Genomic DNA, 22987 nt, shown 5'->3' with positions numbered 1-22987 from the left:
CCTTCAAATATCGAATAATCCGTAACACTGTCTCCTAGTGCTCCTCTTGGGGTGCATGCATGAATTGGCTTACAACTCCCACAGCATACGCAATATCTGGTCTTGTATGTGATATGTAGATTAGCTTCCCGACCAATCGTTGGTATATTCCTCTATCAGTCTGTTTTGCCCCTTCCTTTATCTGCAATCCGTGGTTCTGAACCATTGGAGTATCTGCTGGTTTACAATCTACTATCCCAACTTCAGCAAGTAAATCTAGCATATATTTTTTCTGATTAATGAAGATTCCCTTCTTTGATCGTAGTACTTCTATTCCCAAGAAATATTTCAACGGCCCCAAATCTTTCATCTCGAATTCGCTGAATAGGTTTTTCCTTAGCTCTGCCATTTCCTCAGTATCATCCCACGTAAGGATCATGTCATCCACATATATGATTAGACACGTGATTTTATCCCCTCTTTGCTTGATAAACAATGTGTGGTCGGAGTTGTTTTGCTTATACCCATACTTCTTCATTACCTCTGTGAACCTGCCAAACCAAGCTCTTGGGAACCGTTTCAGCCCATATAAAGTCTTCTGCAGTTTACACACTTCTCCTCCTTGAAACTCGTCAGTGAACCCAGGCGGGGGCTCCATAAAGACTGGTTTTGGCAATTCTCCATGTAGAAAAGGCATTTGTCACATCAAATTGATGAAGTGGTCAATCCTTGTTGGCAACGATCGAGAATAGAACCCTTATAGTGTTGATCTTAGCCACGGGTGAAAAAGTTTCAGCGTAGTCGACCCCATAGGTTTGGGTGTATCCCTTTGCCACGAGTCTGGCTTTATATCTTTCTATTGTGCCGTCTGACCTCCTCTTTATTGTAAACACCCATCTACAACCGACAGTTCTGACTCCTTCAGGCAACTTGTCTTTGACCCACGTGTTGTTCCTTTTTAGTGTCTTCATCTCAGTAAGCATGGCCTCTCTCCAGTGTTTATGCTTCATTGCCTTCTCAGCTGACTGCGGAATCTCTTCTTCTTCATATAGGGCAGCTTCAAATGCTCTTGCCATTTTTGCTAGGTTTCCTTACACAAAATTTGCCACTCTGTATCGGCTTTTCTTCCCAATCTTTTCAGGGGAGTATCTCTTTGGTGGAATTCCACTTGTGCTGCGGGGAGAAAGGACATATCTCCCAGTGTCACTGTCAATTGTGTTGTTTTCTTCTGATATTTCTGCATTTGCAGGGTCAGTATCAACCGTATGGACATTTGGTTCAGTAATTACCTCGGATATCGGCGGAGAAGGATCGAGGGATCGCGGTTGAGAAGACTCACTTGGCGAGACATGCTCGGCGGCAGTGACAAATGGTTCTGTTAGATCCTCTCGAAGAGTTTGGAAGTGGCACAACCCAACTTAGATAGTCCACAGAATTATCAGACTCATTCTCCCCCTGACTACTAAGGTAGGTGTGGAAGAAAAATTCTGTCTCCAAGAAATTACAGTTCATGGTGGTGGTGATCTTTCGGGTGCTGGGATAAAAACATCGGTAGCCCTTTTGGTTTACCCCGTACCCAACGAAGACACACTTGGTGGCACATGGGGATAATTTGGTTCTTTCGTGTTTGGCAATATGGACATAGACCGTGCAGCCGAAAACTTTGGGTTGAAGGTTCAAGTGTTGGGGAATTTTGGATAGTGAGGACAGGATATCGAGTGGGGTTTTTTTGTTTAGGATTTTTGAGGGTAGGCGATTCATGAGGTAGACGGATGTGGCTATGGCTTCTGGCCAAAAATGTTGAGGAACTTTGGATTCCATCATTAGGGCTCGGGCTATTTCCAGGATTGTCCTATTTTTTCGTTCAGCTACCCCATTTTGTTCAGGTGTATAGGCACAAGAGGTTTGATGGATCATTCCTTTTTTTTTGGAAAAATCTCATCATGGGGCTATTAATAAATTCCCTCCCATTATCGGATCGAAGAGTTTTGATTGAAGTATGGAATTGGTTTGGACCATATGAAAAAATAAGACAAACTTATCCATAACCTCAGACTTATGTTTCATGAAATAGATCCATGTCATTCTAGTGCAATCATCAACAAATATAATGAAGTATTGATAAGTCGTATTCTAGACCTTGGTTACGGGTCAGTATGATGTGTTTAATTGATTATATTTGCAAAACAGTTGTTTAAAGTGTGCAGGTTAAGCATTCTAGCCAGTAGGGAAGTTTCGGAATGTTCAGGTGAAGAAGGCGCCAGCATGATCTCATACTGATCAGTATTCGTGCTAAAACGGCTTGAGATGAAGAAGACGGATAGCTGGGACGGATTACCCACAATTAAGGGCAAAGAAGTCAAATTGCAACGAGGATTTACCCTAAAATCAAGGGTAGCCTCCCTATAAAAGGAAGCCAAATTGGAGAGGAGAGGGATTCACTCATTCACCACCATCTTTAGGTAGAAAGTTCTCTCGGTAGTTTCAGTCTTTCAGCCGTGTCCCGCTTCTTGCCTCGCCGTAGCCATGATCACTTGACGTTCAGATGTTCCCAGAATTCCAGTCATTGTCCATTCCAGCCAGCAAGATCGTAGTTTAGAGTCTCATCGTCCGGAGTGGCAAAACACTTTTACTTTGCTTTCGTAGTTTTAAATTTCTCGCTTTCCTTACGTTGGATCTTGTTTACCTTTGGATATTTTCTGCTTTTGAAATACTTTGTTGAAGATCCGAACGAGTTTATGCTATGAAGTTGATTTCCGTTTCGTTTATTGTGGTGTTTCTTTATTCCCTTGCCTAGTTAGCTTAGATCTAAAGTTTCTCGGTGTTTAAAGTGCTGATTCTCTCAATTCCGTTTACGTAACAAATTTCTTTAGGATAGATAAACAAGTACTGTTTGATCGGAAAGTAGGTCGTTGCATGCAAAGCTTAGTTTAATTTCTGAATCGTTCTTTCATGTTGACCAGTATGCAGAAGTCCAGTTTCAGTGTTTGATTTCGGATTTGATTTCTTAGTTTTGGATCTGTGTTTGTAAGTTGTTAACCTGAGTTTTTCCGTGTTGAATCTGGAATTGTTATCTGAATTTTGGAAGTGTTTGTTGAAGAAGATGATGTCTATTTCATTTGGAGGGGACCACTTACTTTTCAAGATGCTTTTGCTTTTGTCCTTCACTTTTAGTTAAGCCCTGTCAGCCCAGTCACAATACTTCCACTACACTCTGAATATTCTGTTTAGCCCGAAATAGAAACCCGTACCTTCCAAATATTTTCTGTTACAAAATTGTCCCCCCATTCCACGTACACAGTTACATTCCAAATGTTTTCCTTACCGTCTGACCAGTAGAACACCTCCTTCAAGTTCCAGCCTAGGTAGAAACTCAACCCAGCGTGGTAGCTAACCAAATCTTCCGATTGTCACCGCGGTAGTTTAAGAACGCACCATCTCTGTGGGATTCGACCCTTACCACCACTATACTGATCAGTAGAAGTGGGTTGAGGAATCTTTGAAACCAAGGTCTAGGTTAGTTAGGATTTCTATCCTGATCAGTAGGATATATCCTTGCTTGAACGACACCTCCACACCTTAGGTCCTTTCAAATGGCGCCGTTGCCGGGGATGGATAGCGTTATTTGCAATTACTGTGAGTGATACTTCGGTGTATATATTGTGCATAACCTTTCTTTTTTTTTCTTTTCTTTTCAGTTTATGAGAAGCAGTTCGGCTCCTGACCAGTGGAGGCCGAAGATACTTCAGCGAGGATCGATACTCGTAACCACTCGATCCGGGTTGTCGACGGCTTTATCTGACTTAGGTTCGAGTAGCGACGAAGAACAATACAACATAGAAGGACCAATACCAGAGGAGATACCACTGTTGGAAGGCATCCCAGTTCTGATGGCCGCCAACGGAGATGAGGATCCAGAGATCGGTACCCTTAACGCGCATACCGAGGGAGAACCATCGCAAGCCATAGTCGTCACTCCAGGGCAAACCGCCTGCGATGTGAAGCCTCATGTGATCGCGATTCTGCCTACATACTGTGGGAAGAGCTATGAAGGGCCGTATGAGTTTCTGCATGAGTTTTGTAAAATTTGTAGGGCGCAGAGGAGACCAGCAGGAGCGAATGAGGATGATTATAGGTTGAAGGCCTTGCCATTTGTGCTCAAGGGGGAAGCCAACACCTGGTTCATGCGCCTGCCCCCCAACTCCATTGAGACTTGGGCCGATTTCAAGTCAGCATTCCTAGGCGAGTTTTTCCCGTCATCAAAGACAAGCGCGCTGAAAAGGGAAATAACTAATGTGAAGCAAGGATATGATGAACCCTTGAGCGATTATTGGGCAAGATACATGGGTCTTTTGGAATCATGTCCCAACCATCGCATGGCGGACATTGAAGTGCATCATACTTTCTACGAAGGTATGAACGCGGTAACCAAGGATCTAGCAAATTCATCGTCAGGAGGAAGCTTCACACAATTACGGGTCAGCGAAGCGAAGAGAGTCCTAAGGAAGCTACTGAATGCAAAGAAAGAGTATGACCATTCAAGGGAAGGATACAACCGAGAGCGGGCTGCTGTTGTCTTGTCTACTGATCAGGAAAATAAACTGGAGCAGAAAATGGACTTGAAGATGGATGAGCTGAAGAAGTCACTTCTGAGTGCGATCGAGAAGAGCACCCCACCACCTCCCCCAGCTGGGAATTACAAAGGTGCAGAACAGGGAAATCAAGGACCGAACTATGAACAGCCTAGTGACTACGTGAATATGGAACAGGTCAATGCTGCGGGGTACTTCAATTCCAGTGGGCATTGGATTCAGGGTAGACAACGGGATGCACCATGGAGGGATCATCCAAACTTTCGATGGGGAGACGGGGGCCAAAATCAGAACCAAGGACAGAACCAGTATAACCCCAATCCAAACCAAAACCCTAACCGTGGACTAGCAAACCCAGACTACCAGCCCAACTGGTCAGGAAGAAACCAACAAACCCAAAATCAAAACCCACAAAGCCAAAACCCGAATCCTGTTTATGTACCACCCCACCAGAGAAACTTCCACAGTTTCCAAAATCAGCCAAATCATGCACCCCAACACCATCAGAACCAAAATCAGTTTCAAGCCCAGCACCAGAATCAATATCCTCAAGATCAGTACGTCCCTCCTGCCCAGTATAACCAATACCCGCCTAATCAAGGCCAGCAAAACTTCCAGAACTACCAACACCAAGGGCCGAATCATTTCCAAAATCCGAACAGGCCAAGGAGGTCCGTTGAGGACATGATGGGTGAAATGCTAGCGTCACAACAGAGCATCAAAGGAGAATTGCAATCCCATAACGAGGTCGTGCAGGGGATGCAAAATGCCCAGAAAGAACATAAGGCGAACATGGATATGATGAATAGGCAGTTAGCCCAACTGGCCAGTTCGGTGGGTGATTTGAAGGGAAATGCGGGGAAACTACCATCTACAGTCCAAATACCCGAAAAGGCAAATGTGAGTAAGGTTACGTTGAGGTCAGGAACTACTTATGACGCGCCTCAACCCAAACGACCTAGTGGAGGATCTAACGGAACTAAGATAGGAGGCGATACCGTTTCAGCGGAAGAACTAGGAAGGCCTATGCCTCAGATGCAGGATCCATTCTTCTTGGATGCTACACCAATTGCAGGAGATGAACCCGAAACCCTACTGACCAGGAAGGAACCTCATCGAGAGGAAGAGCTCAGAATGGAAGCCCAGACTCAGGAACTACCCCGGAAAGACTCCAAGAAGGGTGCTAAGGGACAAGTAGATGAGAAAAAAGGGGAGAAACCATTCCCATTCCGATTTGTTACAAAGAGGAAGAAAGAGAACCCGGTTGACTATTTGTCGATTTTTGGGAAGTTGGATGTCACCATACCATTTCTCCAAGCCGTGAAACTACCCCCCCTTGGGAAATTCATAAAGGATTTCATAGCCGGGAGAGCCCAGAAAGATGGCAAGATTATGGTGGAAGGGATAGCGTCAGCAATAGTGCAAGAGACGTTACCGCCCAAGAGAGCCGACCCAGGTATGTTTACCTTACCAATAACTGTTGGAGATGTGAAGGTCGAACATGCAATGTGTGATTTGGGGGCATCTATAAATGTCATGCCATTGTCTATCTATAACCGGTTGAAGGGAGTGAGGCTGTCAAGTACTAGAGTATTGATCCAACTGGCTGATAGGTCATGCATAAGTCCGGAGGGAGTTTTAGAGGATGTATTAGTTAGAGTGCATGATTTTACATACCCTGCTGATTTTTATGTGATCAAAATGAGTGAGCATGAAGCGAGGGAGTCTAGTGGAGTCTTGTTAGGAAGACCATTTTTGAGAACGGCCAAAACGATCGTGGATATGGCTGAGGGGACAATTTGCATTGATTTCCATGGAGAGAAATTTACTTTTGATATCAATGATGCCATGAAGAAACCTATTGATTCTGAAAATCTATGCTATGTTGATGTGATTGACCCTTTAGTCCAAGATTTTCTTGAGACCGAAATATTGCAGGAGAGACTCCAGGCTTTAGATGTATATGAACAGGCTGACGTAGAAGCTGCTGCATGGTGTGATCTGATCAGTAGCCAGGGGTTGACCGATGAAGAAATTGAAGGAGCAATCAAGGATTTTTGTCAAAAGTCGGAGTTCATAGGAGCCGCAGGGGCTCAGCTACCAGTCAGTATAGAAGAACCATCAGAAGGAGATTTAGAAAAAGGGAAAGAGTCCGAGAAAAACCCCCTAACCGAAGACACACTTCCACCCCAAGTTGAACTGAAGAAGTTACCCTCGAATTTGAAGTATGCCTTCCTCGGAGGTGAGGACTCCTATCCAGTGATCATCAGCAGCAGCCTTACGAAGGAACAAGAAGCTAGGCTACTGACCGTGCTGAGCAAGAACAAGAAGGCGATTGGATGGAGTCTTACAGATTTAGTTGGAATTAGCCCCGACGTCTGCATGCACCATATTAGGCTGGAAGATGGAGCAAGGGCATATCGAGATGCCCAAAGGAAAGTAAACCCTAACATGCGAGAGGAAATATTGAAGGAAATCTTGAAGTTGTTGTCGCTAGGGATTATCTATTCAGTGCCAGACAGTGAGTGGGTCAGCCCAATCCACATGGTTCCAAAGAAGTCGGGAATCCAAGTCGTCCAAAATGAGAGGAATGAGCTGATTCCAACGAGGCTAGTCACGGGTTGGCGAATGTGCATCGATTACCGCAAGCTGAACAATACAACAAGGAAGGATCACTTCCCTCTGCCTTTTATCGACCAGATGTTGGAGCGACTCGCTGGGAAGAAGTACTTTTGCTTCTTGGATGGGTACAGCGGATATTTCCAAATCTACGTGGATCCTGAAGACCAGGATAAGACCACCTTCACTTGCCCATTTGGAACTTATGCATACCGGCGCATGCCTTTCGGCCTATGCAACGCTCCAGGTACGTTTCAACGCTGCATGATGAGCATATTTTCTGATTTGATTGAGGATTGCATAGAGATATTCATGGATGACTTTACGGTCTACGGAGACTCGTTCGATTCTTGCCTTCATCATTTGGATATAGTTCTTGAGAGATGTCAAGCGAAGAGTTTGGTTTTGAACTTTGAGAAGTGCCATTTTATGGTCACCGAAGGGATTGTTCTGGGACACGTGGTCTCAGAAAGGGGAATCCAGGTAGATCGAGCAAAGGTGGACGTTATATCTAAATTACCGTTTCCTACTGATCAGAAGGGGATTAGGGGTTTTCTGGGGCATGCCGGATTTTATCGACGATTTATTATGGATTTCTCCAAAATCGCCCAACCCCTTACCAGGCTACTTCAAAATGACGTGGAGTTCGTTTTTGATGAGCAATGCAAGGCTGCTTTCAATCTTCTCAAGGAAAAGCTGATATCCGCACCTATCATACGGGCTCCTGACTGGGACCATCCTTTCGAAGTAATGTGCGACGCCAGCGACTTTGCGGTAGGGGCCGTGCTGGGTCAGAAGATCGATGGGAAGAGGTACGTAATTTTTTATGCGTCAAAGACTTTGAATCAAGCCCAGCGGAATTACGATACCACTGAAAAAGAGATGCTGGCAGTGGTGTATTCTTTCGAGAAGTTCCGGCCGTATTTGTTGGGATCCAAGGTCATAGTATATACTGACCATGCAGCCATTAAGTATCTGATTGCCAAGAAGGAATCCAAACCACGCTTGATCCGATGGGTACTCTTGTTACAAGAATTTGATTGGGAGGTGGAAGATAAGAGAGGAGTCGAGAACAAGGTGGCAGACCATTTGAGCAGAATAATGCAAGATGGAAACAGTGACGGAGTGCATGATAAGTTTCCAGAGGAACATTTATTTGAGGTGATTTTTGTGCCCAGGGAAATTGATTGGGAAGTAGTGTACAAACTTACTGATCAGAATGATACAGCAAAAGGAAAGGAGAAGGTAGGGCAGGAGCCATGGTATGCGGACCTGGCTAACTACCTAGTAACTGGAGAACTTCCAGAAGCACCAAGTGTTACCAAGGCACAAAGAATGAAGATCAAGAGTGAAGCAAAATACTACTTTTGGGACGACCCCTACCTATGGAGGGTAGGATCCGATCAAGTGATAAAAAGGTGCATTCCTGACTGGGAGCAGCGGGATGTTCTAACCCACTGCCATTCGTTAGCATGCGGAGGACATTTCGGATCCAAGAAGACGGCAAGGAAGATTATGGATAGCGGCTTTTATTGGCCAACACTCAACAAAGATGCATACGAGTTCTGCAGAAGTTGCGAGCGTTGCCAACTGACCGGTGGAATATCTGCCCGGGACGAAATGCCGCAAGTTCCTATAATAGTTTGCGAGCTATTCGACATATGGGGAATGGATTTCATGGGGCCTTTTCCTTCGTCCTATGGCAATCTGTATATCCTAGTCGCGGTAGATTACGTCTCCAAATGGGTAGAAGCCAAGGCCACAAGTACGTGTGAAGCAAAAGAGGTGGCCAAGTTCTTAAAGAGTCATATCTTCAGCCGGTTCGGAGTTCCAAGGGCGATCATATCAGATCAAGGTACACACTTCTGTAATCGCACAATTGAAGCCTTAATGAAGAAATACGGTGTGCACCATAGACTTTCCAGCCCGTACCATCCGCAAGCCAATGGTCAAGCGGAGATCTCTAACCGTGAGATAAAGAAGATTTTGGAGAAGACTGTGAACACTTCGAGGAAAGACTGGAGTGTGAGGTTAGAGGATGCTCTCTGGGCGTATCGAACAGCCTACAAAACCCCCATAGGCATGTCCCCTTACCGGATCGTTTTTGGGAAGATGTGCCATTTAACGGTTGGGATCGAACATCGAGCATACTGGGCAGTACAGAAAGTGAATATGGATGCTACAGCCTGCGAAGAGGAAAGGAAGCTGCAGCTGCAGGAGCTTGAGGAACTTAGGTTGGAGTCATTCGACTCAGCCATGTGGTACAAGGAGCGAACCAAACTGTGGCATGATCGAAATCTGAGAACTAAGGAGCTCCACGTTGGCCAGAAAGTACTACTCTTCCAGTCAAGATTGAAGCTTATGCCAGGGAAACTCAAGTCCAAATGGAGAGGACCTTACATCATAACTGCACTCCGATCCAACGGGGCAGTAGAAATTTCAGGGAGTTTTCCTAACTCGGAACCTTTCATAGTAAATGGAAATAGGTTGAAAATATTCAGGGAGAATAGCGAAGTGGGTGTAGTGGATGAAATTCCACTACAAACACTTACATCGGTTTCATACTGATCAGTAAGATAGGAATTTGGAATTCCACATGGCTAGTTCCTTTTTGATAATTTTCTGCGTATACTGGCCAAGTAGGATTCCAAATTACCCAAGAAATGTGTAAATATTGTAAATACGTAATTAGTCTTTGCATGTCAGATAATTCCTAAGAAAATCCAAAAAAAATATTTTCGGGCCTTAAATTTAATTTGGAGTACACATTTACCAAGAGACTACCTATTTGGTGCTATTTCAATTCTAATTTAAGAGCCCATTTGAATTATTAGGTAGGTATCGAGAAAAGACGAAATTTTGAATTAAGACTCTTGCAGCTTTTGCAGGGTGGCAGCGGCTGGAGTGGCGTGGAGCAGAGAGAGTAGACGCGATAGCCAATCAGGGGCCAGCATTCCTAACCGCCTTCAGTCCAAGCGTCGCGACCGGCAACTCCCTATAGCCGGTTGCAACCACCTGCAACTGCTATCTCTCGCCTAAATTAAACGACCGTCCCAAACTTTATCCCTTACAAACCCTCATTTTCAAATTCCCTTTCTCAAGAGATATTATCCCATACTCTCTCAAGAAAGCGTAAATCACAAACCCTCATTTTCTTCCATTTTCTCCCAGATATCAAGACCAAATTCCACTGTTTACAAGCCCTAATTTTCAGCCATGGGGAAGAAAGCATTTGCTACCAAAATCAAACCGCCCTCAAAGAAGGTCAGTGAGGAAAGAAACCTCGAAATACCACCACCACTAAACCCACAACGTCCCGCGCCAACACAACAAGCCCCGCCGATGGTCTCTCTGGATGCAATGACGGAGTTTCTCCGATTGCAGGATCCGAATAGGAATTGGGCAGCGGAGTTAGAGTATTTTAACCGAGGTAGAGGGCAAGGGAGCGGAGCCGGAGCAACTCATGCGGCAACCATGCCAGTAACCACTACGCAACCCTTGACCCCTATTTCATCTACATTGCCGATTCCGTCGATGATTCCCCAGGAAAGCGACCCCTCAACTGAAGCCGAAATGACAGAGACGGAAGAATTTTTTCCGACGACCCAGGAAGCCGAACTTGAGGATCTCGAAGCCATTGCGGCTTATTATGCCTCTGATGAGGAAGAAAGAGCGGAAAGGCTGAGAAGGGAGCAACAAGACCAGGAAGGGGGAGAAGGAATTGAGGAGACGCCAGAAGTGGAAGCGGTTCACCAAGAAGTAATTAGGGAGGAGATCGACCTGAATAAGTCGGCCCAAAAGCGCGGCCTCATGACGGAAACGGAGTTTGAATCAATAGTGGAGGAGGTGAATCGCAGGGAAGATACTGCTCTAATGGCTGAGGGTCTAGACCTCGCATCAAGGGCAGTAGGAGAGGATGAACAAGCTTTTACAGAACCCATACCGAGGGATAAGGCATCCCAGTCAGTAGGGGAAGAGGAGAGGGAAGAACAGAGTGAAGAAAAAGGGGCAGAGCCAGTTGATACCCAAGTGGAAGCAGGGGATGATCGAATGCAAGAAGAGGAGGGGAGACCAACCGTAGACACTCAAGTGCCGGAAACTGTGGCGCCTCCCGTCTTAAAACCCCACCCAGTGAAGCGGCAATTGGTCCTGAAGACGCGGGTATCTCAGCGATGCCTGGGCAAAAGAGCAGCCAGCAAGGCCAAGACAAACACGGCTGAGACCCCAGTAGAGATCGAGAGCGAGGAAGAACCTGCACAGCCTACTGCTCAGGAGGAAGAAGCACAATATCAGCGAGAAAGAAAAAGGAAAGGAAAAGCCGTTGTGAAGAACAAGCCGAGTACTAAAAAAACGCGTACCGTGAACACAAGCATCGTGATCACTGAGGCTGACCAGAGGACCCCATCAAACCGGCAAACACAGAGTGACAGTGAATATGAGATCAGTGAAGAATCTGAATCCGATAGCGATACGACCATGGAAGATGAGGAGTACAAGGAGCAGCAACTCCCTAACGATCATCGGGAACTATTGCATCCACCTGCAGAACCACTCCGATATAAGCGTTGGACGGTGGAGCTCACAGATGACGTGGTAGAGGGGATGAAATTTTTTGACTCCAAGGAGCTCCAATCCATCTATCGCACCAAGAACGCAAAAGGCAAGAAGGTTAAGTGTGGAAAGGTAATTCATCTCCCCTCGTTAGATGAATTGAAGGTTCGGGAATTGTTTCTCGCCCTTTTCCACGAATTGGGTTTTGAATGGCTGTTAAGGAATGAGAATTTGAATGTTCCGGTCGATTTGGCCAAGGAATTTTTCGCGACCTTTCGATTCAAGGTCACAACGGATTTGGATGAAGAGTGCATCAGTTTCAGAGTATTTGGAGGAGAGATTAGGATGAATTTGATTGAATGGACTGTTCGGCTAGGGATATGCAGTTTGGAGGAGGCCATAGGGCCCGAGTGGAGAGATAGGGAGCGGGGGATTCCCCGCAGGCATGTGGACTTTGAGCCCCAGGTAGCTTGGGAAGAGCTTACTCACCCCGGGGCAGGACAGTTTCAGTCCACTATCTCCCGATCTATCCATCTCAACGATCCCAATCTACGCCTGGTTCAACTCTTCTTGGGTTACAACCTTTTAGGACAGTCGAATTCGGCAGTCCGGACATCGATGACGGAATTGTATCTTATGTGGTGTGCCAAGAGAGGCAAGAAGTTGCACTTAGGGTTCTGGACTGCATACACATGTCACCTCATCGCTACCCACCCAGCACGGAATATTTCCCTCTGCCATATATTGGGAATCTTTGTGCGAAACAATATCACCGTTTCAGAGGACGAAGACTTAACACCCTTGGCGATGGTGGACGGCCCAGGATTGTTTGATACCCTCCTATTCGTCCGGACGAATGCGGTATACATGAGGCAAGGCGTGCCACACTTCTACGCGATGGGAGAGGAAGCTACACCCACGGCTCGGTTGGCAGCAGCTCATGAAGCACCGGCACACGACCAGAGACAAGAGGGGATGGAAAAAGCTATGGAGAAGATAGCGGAGGGAAGCAGGCAGATAAGGGCAGACATGATCGGATTGGCATCGGACCAGGAACAGCGTCAAGCCAGAATGGAGAAGGAAATGGATGAAGTTAGAAAGGAGAATAAGCAATTGAAAGCAGAGATGGTCAAGCTAGCGGCAGTGATGGAAAGGATGTTGAAGAGATCTGCAGAGCAGGAGACATTGTCTCAAAAGCAAGACGCTATGGAGACGTTAGTGACTACCTTGGGAGAGGAAAATCATCGATTGATCACGGAGATGGGCCGGATGGCATCCGTGATAGATGTGTTGTTGGAAGAAGTGACCAGCTGGAAGAAAGAACAAGCTACAGGAACAAGCGGCCATGCTGGCCAGGATGTTGAACCACAAGTCCCAGAGACCGTAGTGAAGGAGCAAGAGGAAGAGAAAGCCGAGGTGCTGGCAACTGCCGAGGAGCCGGCAAAGGATGATGAGCACCAAGCTGGAATGGAGACAGACCAACCGGAGGACCAACCGATAGAACGACCTGCACCACCTGCCCCACGAAGGAGCAGGAGACTCCGATAGACCCCCCCTACTGACCAAGTTAGTTTTTCTTTTTAAGTTTCAGTTTTTCTTTTAACTTTTCGTATTGTTGTTATAAGTTGGTTTTGTTTAGGTAGTATAATTTGTGTTTGTACGCAAACCCCACTTCAAAACACTTAGCCTATTCCATAGTCTAAGTGTGAGAAGTTAAGGGTTTGTTTCTTTGGAGCATGTTTTCTTTGTTTTGTTTGTTTTGTTTTCTATGTCGCATGCATGTCAGCTCACACTTAGCCCATTGCATGGTCTAAGTGTGAGGAGTTTGTATATATGTGTTTGTGGTTATGTTTTGTTGATCTCTGTATAGGTGATAAAACCTCTCTCACTTAGCTTATTCCATAGTCTAAGTGTGAGAAGTTTTTGTTTTAGTTTTGCTGTTTGTTGTCTGTGTGCCATCGTACTGGCCATTACCTTTTCCACTTCACAGCCTTATCTGAGGGCAGACACTTGTGAAGTGAGAGGGGGGACGCAATGGCCAGTAAGATGTATGTATATATGTGTAGTCTTTGTGTTTGTGCTTTTGTTTTGTTTTGTTAGGTCTAGTTTTATGTTGTTTGTGATTGGGCTTAAAACTCAACTGTCTTGAGCTGAAGGTGAGGGGAATTGAGGGAGATAGGACATGCTGGAAAACCTAAACCATCCCCGTTAGTACCTCCTAGTTAGGATAGATGAGGTGAGTATGAGAGAAAAGCCCATGCTTGGAGCCAAACACGAAAGCCCTCTAAAATGCGAGTTATAAGCCTTAAAGTGGAACCACTTTCCACATATATAAAAAAAAAAGAGAGAGGCTGCCACAATTAGCCTAGGGTGAAGTGATCACGGGTAGCAAATACTGAAGGCTGTAGGAACCCCCCCCCCCCCCCTCGTTTAAAAAAAAAAAAAAAAAAAAAAAAAAGCCGCCTTTAGAACCCTTTCTTCTTAACCTTTTATATACCCAGATAAACACCCCAGCCGACTGGGACTGTGTAAGGCATGAAACAATGGAGCTTACTGGCCAGGAAGAAGTGCGGAAAAGCAGAAACCAGCTGGGCGAAAAAGTTAGAAGAAAATCGACCAGAGAGTCATTCCCAGTCCAAAAAAAAAAAAAGAAGAAGGAATAAGGGTGGCGAAGCCACGAAAAAATAAGACAAACTTATCCATAACCTCAGACTTATGTTTCATGAAATAGATCCATGTCATTCTAGTGCAATCATCAACAAATATAATGAAGTATTGATAAGTCGTATTCTAGACCTTGGTTACGGGTCAGTATGATGTGTTTAATTGATTATATTTGCAAAACAGTTGTTTAAAGTGTGCAGGTTAAGCATTCTAGCCAGTAGGGAAGTTTCGGAATGTTCAGGTGAAGAAGGCGCCAGCATGATCTCATACTGATCAGTATTCGTGCTAAAACGGCTTGAGATGAAGAAGACGGATAGCTGGGACGGATTACCCACAATTAAGGGCAAAGAAGTCAAATTGCAACGAGGATTTACCCTAAAATCAAGGGTAGCCTCCCTATAAAAGGAAGCCAAATTGGAGAGGAGAGGGATTCACTCATTCACCACCATCTTTAGGTAGAAAGTTCTCTCGGTAGTTTCAGTCTTTCAGCCGTGTCCCGCTTCTTGCCTCGCCGTAGCCATGATCACTTGACGTTCAGATGTTCCCAGAATTCCAGTCATTGTCCATTCCAGCCAGCAAGATCGTAGTTTAGAGTCTCATCGTCCGGAGTGGCAAAACACTTTTACTTTGCTTTCGTAGTTTTAAATTTCTCGCTTTCCTTACGTTGGATCTTGTTTACCTTTGGAAAATTTCTGCTTTTGAAATACTTTGTTGAAGATCCGAACGAGTTTATGCTATGAAGTTGATTTCCGTTTCGTTTATTGTGGTGTTTCTTTATTCCCTTGCCTAGTTAGCTTAGATCTAAAGTTTCTCGGTGTTTAAAGTGCTGATTCTCTCAATTCCGTTTACGTAACAAATTTCTTTAGGATAGATAAACAAGTACTGTTTGATCGGAAAGTAGGTCGTTGCATGCAAAGCTTAGTTTAATTTCTGAATCGTTCTTTCATGTTGACCAGTATGCAGAAGTCCAGTTTCAGTGTTTGATTTCGGATTTGATTTCTTAGTTTTGGATCTGTGTTTGTAAGTTGTTAACCTGAGTTTTTCCGTGTTGAATCTGGAATTGTTATCTGAATTTTGGAAGTGTTTGTTGAAGAAGATGATGTCTATTTCATTTGGAGGGGACCACTTACTTTTCAAGATGCTTTTGCTTTTGTCCTTCACTTTTAGTTAAGCCCTGTCAGCCCAGTCACAATACTTCCACTACACTCTGAATATTCTGTTTAGCCCGAAATAGAAACCCGTACCTTCCAAATATTCTCTGTTACAAAATTGTCCCCCCATTCCACGTACACAGTTACATTCCAAATGTTTTCCTTACCGTCTGACCAGTAGAACACCTCCTTCAAGTTCCAGCCTAGGTAGAAACTCAACCCAGCGTGGTAGCTAACCAAATCTTCCGATTGTCACCGCGGTAGTTTAAGAACGCACCATCTCTGTGGGATTCGACCCTTACCACCACTATACTGATCAGTAGAAGTGGGTTGAGGAATCTTTGAAACCAAGGTCTAGGTTAGTTAGGATTTCTATCCTGATCAGTAGGATATATCCTTGCTTGAACGACACCTCCGCACCTTAGGTCCTTTCAAGTATCGAAAACCATTTCCCCCAGTAAAAGGTGCAGGACCCCACACATCAGAATGTACTAAAGAAAAAATAGATTACACACGAGTGTTCGAGAGTTTAAACGATTGTCGGTGGATTTTAGCCAAAACACAAGTTTCACAAAAGAAATCAGTAGGAACAGACAGGTTCGGAAAAAGCAATTTAAAGTAACCAGGGGAAGGTTGTCCTAGTCTTCGGTGCCACAACCAAATTTCTTATTTCGTGGACCCGTGAGCCAGCATCGCACTGCCAGTTTGAGCTATCTCGTCCACGTAGTAGAGTCCACATTTCTCAGTGCCACGCCCAAGTATCCTCTTCGTCCGAATATCCTGTAAAATGCAGAAATTTGGGTGCATCAGAAGAGTACAATTCAATTCTCTTATTACATGACTGATAAACATCAATCGCTGAGATAATGTCGAGACATATAGACAGTTCTCGAGACGCAAAGTAAGAGATATTTCAATAGTGCCAGACCCTTCGACAGTAATCAACTCCCCACTAGCTGTTTTAATATAAGTCTTAGTAATCTTACTCATATTAATAAAGTCATTCCTATCTGGGGTCATAGTATCTGTTGCCCCAGAATAAAAAATCCAACCCTTCGTCATATTAGCCCATTTATTTACATGAAATGCAGCGAAATTTTTTTCTAGGGGGGCAAAAGGATTTTTTGACACAAAATCACACATATGGGGGCTAATATCCGAATTTTTATCACACTGGGGGTCAAACAACAATTTCAAATATTCTGGGGGGCCTTCTTGCAAATCATGGGGTTTCAATTCTAATTTTGAGAACATAAGGGGAGGGTGGCGTGTTTTAACAAAATGCTTAGGGTTTGGTTTCAAACCAAACCCGTTACCTCCACTAATCGGCGCCGCTCATTCCCTCCCGGTGAAATTGCCGGCTCCCCGGACGTTGCCGCCGTCGGTTGGGCCCTCCTGACTTTCGGCTAGTACGCGACCGGTCACTCCCCCACGATTTCTATGTTGATTTCGTGGTTGACCCTCCTCGGTGATTCCGAAGGCCATTTTTACCTGCGGATGTGCCGCCCTCATCCTCAGCCTCTCCTCCCATCACTCCGGGTATCCGAGTCGTTTGAAGCATGTCTCGTATGTATGCTTGGGTTTTTGGCATTGTGTACACCAGAGACCGGATTTATCTGGTCGTCCTCCCGACCGGCTGGCAGCGACGGTGGAGCGATGTGGTCCTTCGTTCCGGTATGGTGGGCGCCGACTCTGGGCAACGAATCCACTCCCGATGCCGTCCCCAGATGATGTATTGTCGGTGTCTCCGCCGATGGCTTCGCGGGTGGGGGATGACGACGCCGGTGGCATGATTTGGCGTCGAGCTGCCTCCGTCTTCACCCACCCGTAGGCTGATTCCACTGATGGGTAGGGGTCCTCCTTGAGGATGTCTCGTTTGATTGAGTCGTATTATGGATTCAATCCGGCCAGAAACTTGAACAGTCGTTTCTCGTTTGAATGGGTTCGGTATTGATTGACTCCCTCGTCGCAGCACGTAATTGGCTTCTTCTGGCAGCGATCGACATTGATCCACAGCCCGTGGATCCTCCGGTAATACGTTTCCAAGTCCATATTGCCTTGTTTGATAGTGATTATTTTCTCCTCCAAGTCGTAGATGAGGTATTTGTCTGCCTTGTTCTCGAATGTTACAGCTAGACTATCCCACAACGCTTTTGATGTTTGATGATGAGCGAAATCGGCAATAATTTTATTTTCAATGTTATCGACGATCCACGAGAATACCACCAAATCATCCTCTTCCCATGCATCGTATCCCCTGCTCCCCGGTTCTGGGGGTTCTTTCCGGATGTGTGCATAGGCGCCTCGGCCTCCTATCTTGACTTTCATAAGTCTAGACCACAATGGGTAGTTTTTTCCGTTGAGCTTGAATGTCACCGTGACATTCTTGCTATTCTTCAATTTTGCTGGCTGTTCTGGATCGGTTTTGTTATCCTCTGTATCTGACATCTTTTGTTACAGGATTGGCTATTCTGGTTCTTGGCTAAGGAAGGTCGGGATTGGTATTCGGCTATGATGAGAATTCTCTGAGCCGTGATCGTTTTTCTGGCTCTGATGCCATGTTAAAAGGAATCGGTAAAGAAGTGATTTTCATATATTCATTCATATGTTCATTATACATTAGGCACTATTATATAGTATTAGGATAGACTATACAAGGAAAAACACTTAATTACATTGATTTGGTATCTTCTATGTTTAGTATAATATATTCTTCCATATCTTCTGTAATTTGGAGAATATCCTTCGTGATCTTTGTAATCTTCTCCAACATCTATTTTTATGTTTAGGAAGGGCGAAGAACACAAAAAGAATGAAACTATTAATTTCCTTATTGATTTCATCCATATACTACTTGTTAACTAAAATGGAATGAAATATAAATCAGTAAAATTATTCTTCAAACAAACGATTAGCTCTTTTCATCAGTCTTAAACTTCTATAAAAGCATAGAAAAATCAAGTTCGATTCTCACTGTCCAAATTATGTGAATTGAAGAAAGTTTATAGACTGTCCAAATTATGTGGAATGAAGAAAGCTCTTTTCATCAGTCTTAAACTTCTATAAAAGGCCACAGAGTCTTATACAACATTTTAACATTGTTTGTCCTGATTATTATGTTGTAACTTATTCGAAAAAACCTACCTCAGATAATTTCGAAATACTGGTTCGTGACCAAATTTTGTACATTTCACAAAAAATGCTAAAAGTAGCAAACATTTGATGAATCCATGAAATTTTGAGACATTTTAAAACTGGATGAAACATAATAACCCCAAAAATTATTCATTTTGGTAAATTCCACAAGTCAACCAGCGCATTAAAATTAAACATTATAAAAAGCTGCTCGTAACGCATAAAATAGCTTTTTTATAGCTAGACACTGAATCAGTAGTGTTTGATGAGAAATCAGTAGCCATATTACATAATCATAAGTCCATAACAATGATGCACAGATGCACCAAACGAGTTGAAGACAACATAGAAGAATAGAGCCAAAAATTAATCATTCTTCTCATTCATTCCTGCATTGACGTTGACCTCACTCCCCCTATCGCCATTGTTTGAGGAATCGATTGCAGGTTTCTTAGCAGGGATGGATTGTGCAGTCGAGCTCATCACAACTCACTTGACTCCTCTTCCCACCACGCCTAGATGTGTCACTCCAGCAGCGCTACTTGTGTGAGCTGTAGAAGCAGTTGGAGAGTCTGCGCCACCAGTGGTGGCGGTGCCCATCTGCGATGAGCTCATTGCTGGTTCGTTCTTCTCAAGAGCCCTGGCTTTTGCAGACATAATCCCACCCAGGATATCTGAGAGGATGGATTTTGGGTTTCCGACAAGCTGTTGAAGATCTTCAAGCTGCAACGAAATGAATACCAGTTAATACAATGGCAAAGAAACTCTTCATGTGAGGTTCATTTAGTCATCTTGCCTTCTTTTCTAGTTCCTCACAGAGACCAGTCAGTGTTTCAATCTCAGATTCTATATCTACAGATGGTTGAGCAGTCGGTCCCATCTCGGAAGTGGTTGATTCTTCTGCTGGGGAGCTTTTTGCTTCATCTGAAAGTCGCTGAACTCTTAACTTGCAAACTGAGATAGCTTTTTGACAATATGTAATAGCTTCTTCTGGTTTCGAACCAATTTCAAGACACAGGCAAATCCTGAAATTCCTGAATTTCTGTTAAGGAAGATAGTACATATTTTAATTTTCTGGAACATGCTTGGAACCCAAAGTAATTCTAGATATTCCATACTACTCGCCAATTTGCAAATATACAATTCAAGGATACAGCTCAGCGATAAGCCGACTATCAGGTTCAACCAAGCGCTCCAACATAGAGAGTGCCTTCAAGTAGTCACTCTGTGAAGTCTCAACATCCTCTGGATAAAGAAAAAACTTTCATAATAAGCAAAGAAAGACAAAACGACCACTCTCTAATTTATAAAATGCCATTGTAAAGATTGTTGGGGAAAAAGGAGGGAAGAAAGAAAAGAAGAGGACCTCTTTCTAGAGCTACTTCTGCCAAAGCTGACAATATGTCCACCGTTTCCACTGTGTCCCCTGGGACCTTCTCCACAATGGCCCGAGCAACATCAAGCATCTTCCAAGCCAAATCAAGGTCAGACTCGTCCTCATCGCCATCAGGTTGGTCTTCAGCATCACTATCACTGTCTCCTTCATCTTTCAATAAGACATCAGAAAATGTACATACAAATAGTAACTAACTCCTTAGTGGCACATGACCGCATATGCCAAGTAAACAAAACCACTCTGTCAACAGTAATTGAGGAACTAGGGCCATAAAGAGCTATGTGAAGCCCATATTGGCTAACACTTTTAACAACCAATAGGTTAATCTTATAAAAAACTTATGATGTACATAACCTTTGTCAAAAACAATAGAGTGAGGTATCTTAACGTGCTCTGAACATGTATCTCAGCCAAAATACATGAACAAGTGTCAAGCTGATACTTACAAGTAAACTGCTACTCATGTTTTGAACTAACAACTAAGTCCTGATATATTATTTACAGACACAATATACCAAACACATATTCAATAGCACAGTTCCACTTACTTAAGCATGTTACATGATGTATATAATATCAACATAGAAACCATTGATAACATCACTACATGTAGAAAAAAATGCACAAACGGTTACTAAAGAGTCTTTGTGATCAATTTGCATATTCACCTTGCTCCACATTTTTCGCAGAAGGTTGGACATTGGCATGGATTTTTGATGAACTTTCTTTACCGAAATCTTCACGAGAGGCACCCTCTTTTTTCGGCATAGAAGCCAATGGATCAGACTCCTCTTGGGCTTTGTACAGCAGAGCACATCCATATTTATAGTAAGCAGCAACACACTCAGGGGCAAGTTCACCAAATTTTGCAGCCCTAAAACCAATTATGAACCATATCCAAATTTCAGGCTACAGAGAAAAAACAATCACAAGAAAATGTGTGAATACTATGGAAATTCACAGAAGATCAATAAACATAAACTCTACTCTTACTAATTTAAAAAATCATGCAAATTCCCGAGCTCCAGCTCTAGTGTAATACATATATATGATGAATATCACCTGATTTCTAGGGCACGGCTATAGCAATCAGCGGCTTCAGCGTAATTGCTATCCTTGGCGGCTTTAGAGCCACGAGCCATCAACTCGTCTGCGAATTCCAAGGTCTTTTCTCTATCATCGTCGCAGGTGGATTCCTCGGGGCCAGCATCGTCACCGGACTCAATCGCCGCATTGACAGAGTTAGGGTTTTGCTCGTCAGCGGGGCCTTGCGCTGTGGAATCCGCCGCGCCATCTGCCATTTTCGTATTAAGTAACAACAAAGAGGGAAATCTAGCCCGCTCTTGCTCTCGTTCAAATGGAAATGCAAAACCCTCTGGCGCAAAATTGAAAAATGGAAGGAGCTTATATAATGAGCCGCCCACGATGAAACGACAGCGTATCCGGATTTGTCGGGGTGCAGTGATCTTAGTTTAGGAAAAATGATCAAAATTTTTGTTATTAAATCTTCATACCACAAACAGAGTAGACTAATGTTTATGAATCCTATCTCCTAATTCACTTCGGCAGTTTGGTACACAGAATTGGAATTGAAATTCTATGAAATTGAATTGGAAGAAATTGAATTCTAATTCAATTCCAAATTCTATATTTGGTAAAGTGAATTTATTAATATGAAATTGAATTTGGATAATTTGTGCACACAGTGTACACACACTACACACAAAATAATACACACACTTCACACAAAATACACATATTATACACATAATACACACACTTCACACACACAGCACACACTACACACACTTCACACGCTACACAAATTTCACACATTTTTCACACATTTCACACACTTCACACACATTTCACACACTTCACACATTTCCCGCACTATACACATTACACACACTACACAAATTTCACACACTTTACACATATTTTACACATTTCAAGCATCCGATTTTTGGATTATTTTTTTCAGTTTTAGAATTTTTTTCCGATCGGAATAAAAAAATTGAAATTTTCCAAAAGTTTAAACCGAACCAAATTTAAAATTTTGGTTTGTGAATAGTGTGTGTATTTTGGGTGTAGTGAGTGTATTTTGTGTAAAATTTGTGTCGTGTGTGTATTTTGTGTGTAATGTGTGTATTATGTGTATTTAGTGTATAGTGTATGTAGCGTGTGTATTTTGTGTAGTGTGGGTATAGTGTGAAATGTGTGAAATTTGTTTAGTGTGTGTAGTGTGAAAATTGGGGGAAGCATGTGAAATGTGTGTAGTGTGTGAAATTTGTGTAGTGTGTGTAGTGTGTAGTGTGTGAAATTTGTGTAGTGTGAAATGTGTGAAATGTGTGTAATGTGTGAAATTTGTGCAGTGTGTGAAATGTGTGTAATGTGGGAAATGTGTGAAATTTGTGTAGTGTGTGAAATTTGTGTAGTGTGTGAAATGTGTGAAATTTTTGTAGTGTGTGAAATGTGTGAAATTTTTGTAGTGTGTGAAATGTGTGTAGTGTGAAATTTGTTTAGTGTGTGTAGTGTATGAAACGTGTGAAATGTGTGTGTGTGAAATGTGTGTAGTGAAGCTATCTAATTTTATGGCTATTTGTAATTCCAATTTTCTACATTTGATATAGAATTCAAATCATGAAATTGTAAAATTTGGAATTATAATTCAATTCCAATTCTTTACATTTTTGTGATACCAAACAATGGAATTAGAATTGAAGCCTCCAGCTCCAATTCCATAGCTTTAATTTCATGTTCCCAAACACGCCCTTTAAGAATTTAATCTAGATACTTTCTAATTAGTAATTACCAATTCCATGTTCCCAAACACATAATTTAATCTAGATACTTTCTAATTAGTAATTACTGATGCATTCAAATAGTATTAAATTTTA

The 22987-nt window shown here is 43.4% G+C and overlaps 2 protein-coding genes across 2 annotated transcripts; both read right to left on the bottom strand.

Moving 5' to 3' along the window:
* Positions 1-17446: 17446 nt before the first annotated feature.
* Positions 17447-18004, bottom strand: LOC121752725. The gene has a single exon (XM_042147823.1). It carries the CDS (start codon positions 18002-18004, stop codon positions 17447-17449), a length of 558 nt encoding a protein of 185 aa, XP_042003757.1.
* A 901-nt stretch (positions 18005-18905) lies between these two features.
* Positions 18906-21487, bottom strand: LOC121753342 (NASP-related protein sim3-like). Its single transcript, XM_042148607.1, has 6 exons — positions 21150-21487; positions 20756-20961; positions 20058-20237; positions 19846-19936; positions 19488-19725; positions 18906-19414 (listed from the first exon to the last, which is right to left on the bottom strand). Exons 1-6 carry the CDS (start codon positions 21386-21388, stop codon positions 19181-19183), a joined length of 1188 nt encoding a protein of 395 aa, XP_042004541.1. The 5' UTR covers positions 21389-21487; the 3' UTR covers positions 18906-19180.
* Positions 21488-22987: the final 1500 nt, after the last annotated feature.

The sequence above is a fragment of the Salvia splendens genome, chromosome 10 (genome assembly GCF_004379255.2).
Source record: "Salvia splendens isolate huo1 chromosome 10, SspV2, whole genome shotgun sequence".
In the NCBI taxonomy this organism is placed as follows: domain Eukaryota; kingdom Viridiplantae; phylum Streptophyta; class Magnoliopsida; order Lamiales; family Lamiaceae; genus Salvia; species Salvia splendens.
This window is presented reverse-complemented; position numbering and strand designations above follow the sequence as displayed.

Excerpts from the sequence above, each read along its gene's own strand:
- LOC121752725 (XM_042147823.1), bottom strand. The coding sequence starts at position 18,004 with ATGTCAGATACAGAGGATAACAAAACCGATCCAGAACAGCCAGCAAAA.
- LOC121753342 (XM_042148607.1), bottom strand. The coding sequence starts at position 21,388 with ATGGCAGATGGCGCGGCGGATTCCACAGCGCAAGGCCCCGCTGACGAG. Across the intron at positions 19,726-19,845 it reads AGTCGGCTTATCGCTGAGCT|GAATTTCAGGATTTGCCTGT; the intron begins GTATCCTTGAAT and ends ACAGAAATTCAG. Across the intron at positions 19,415-19,487 it reads GTGAGGAACTAGAAAAGAAG|CTTGAAGATCTTCAACAGCT; the intron begins GCAAGATGACTA and ends ATTTCGTTGCAG.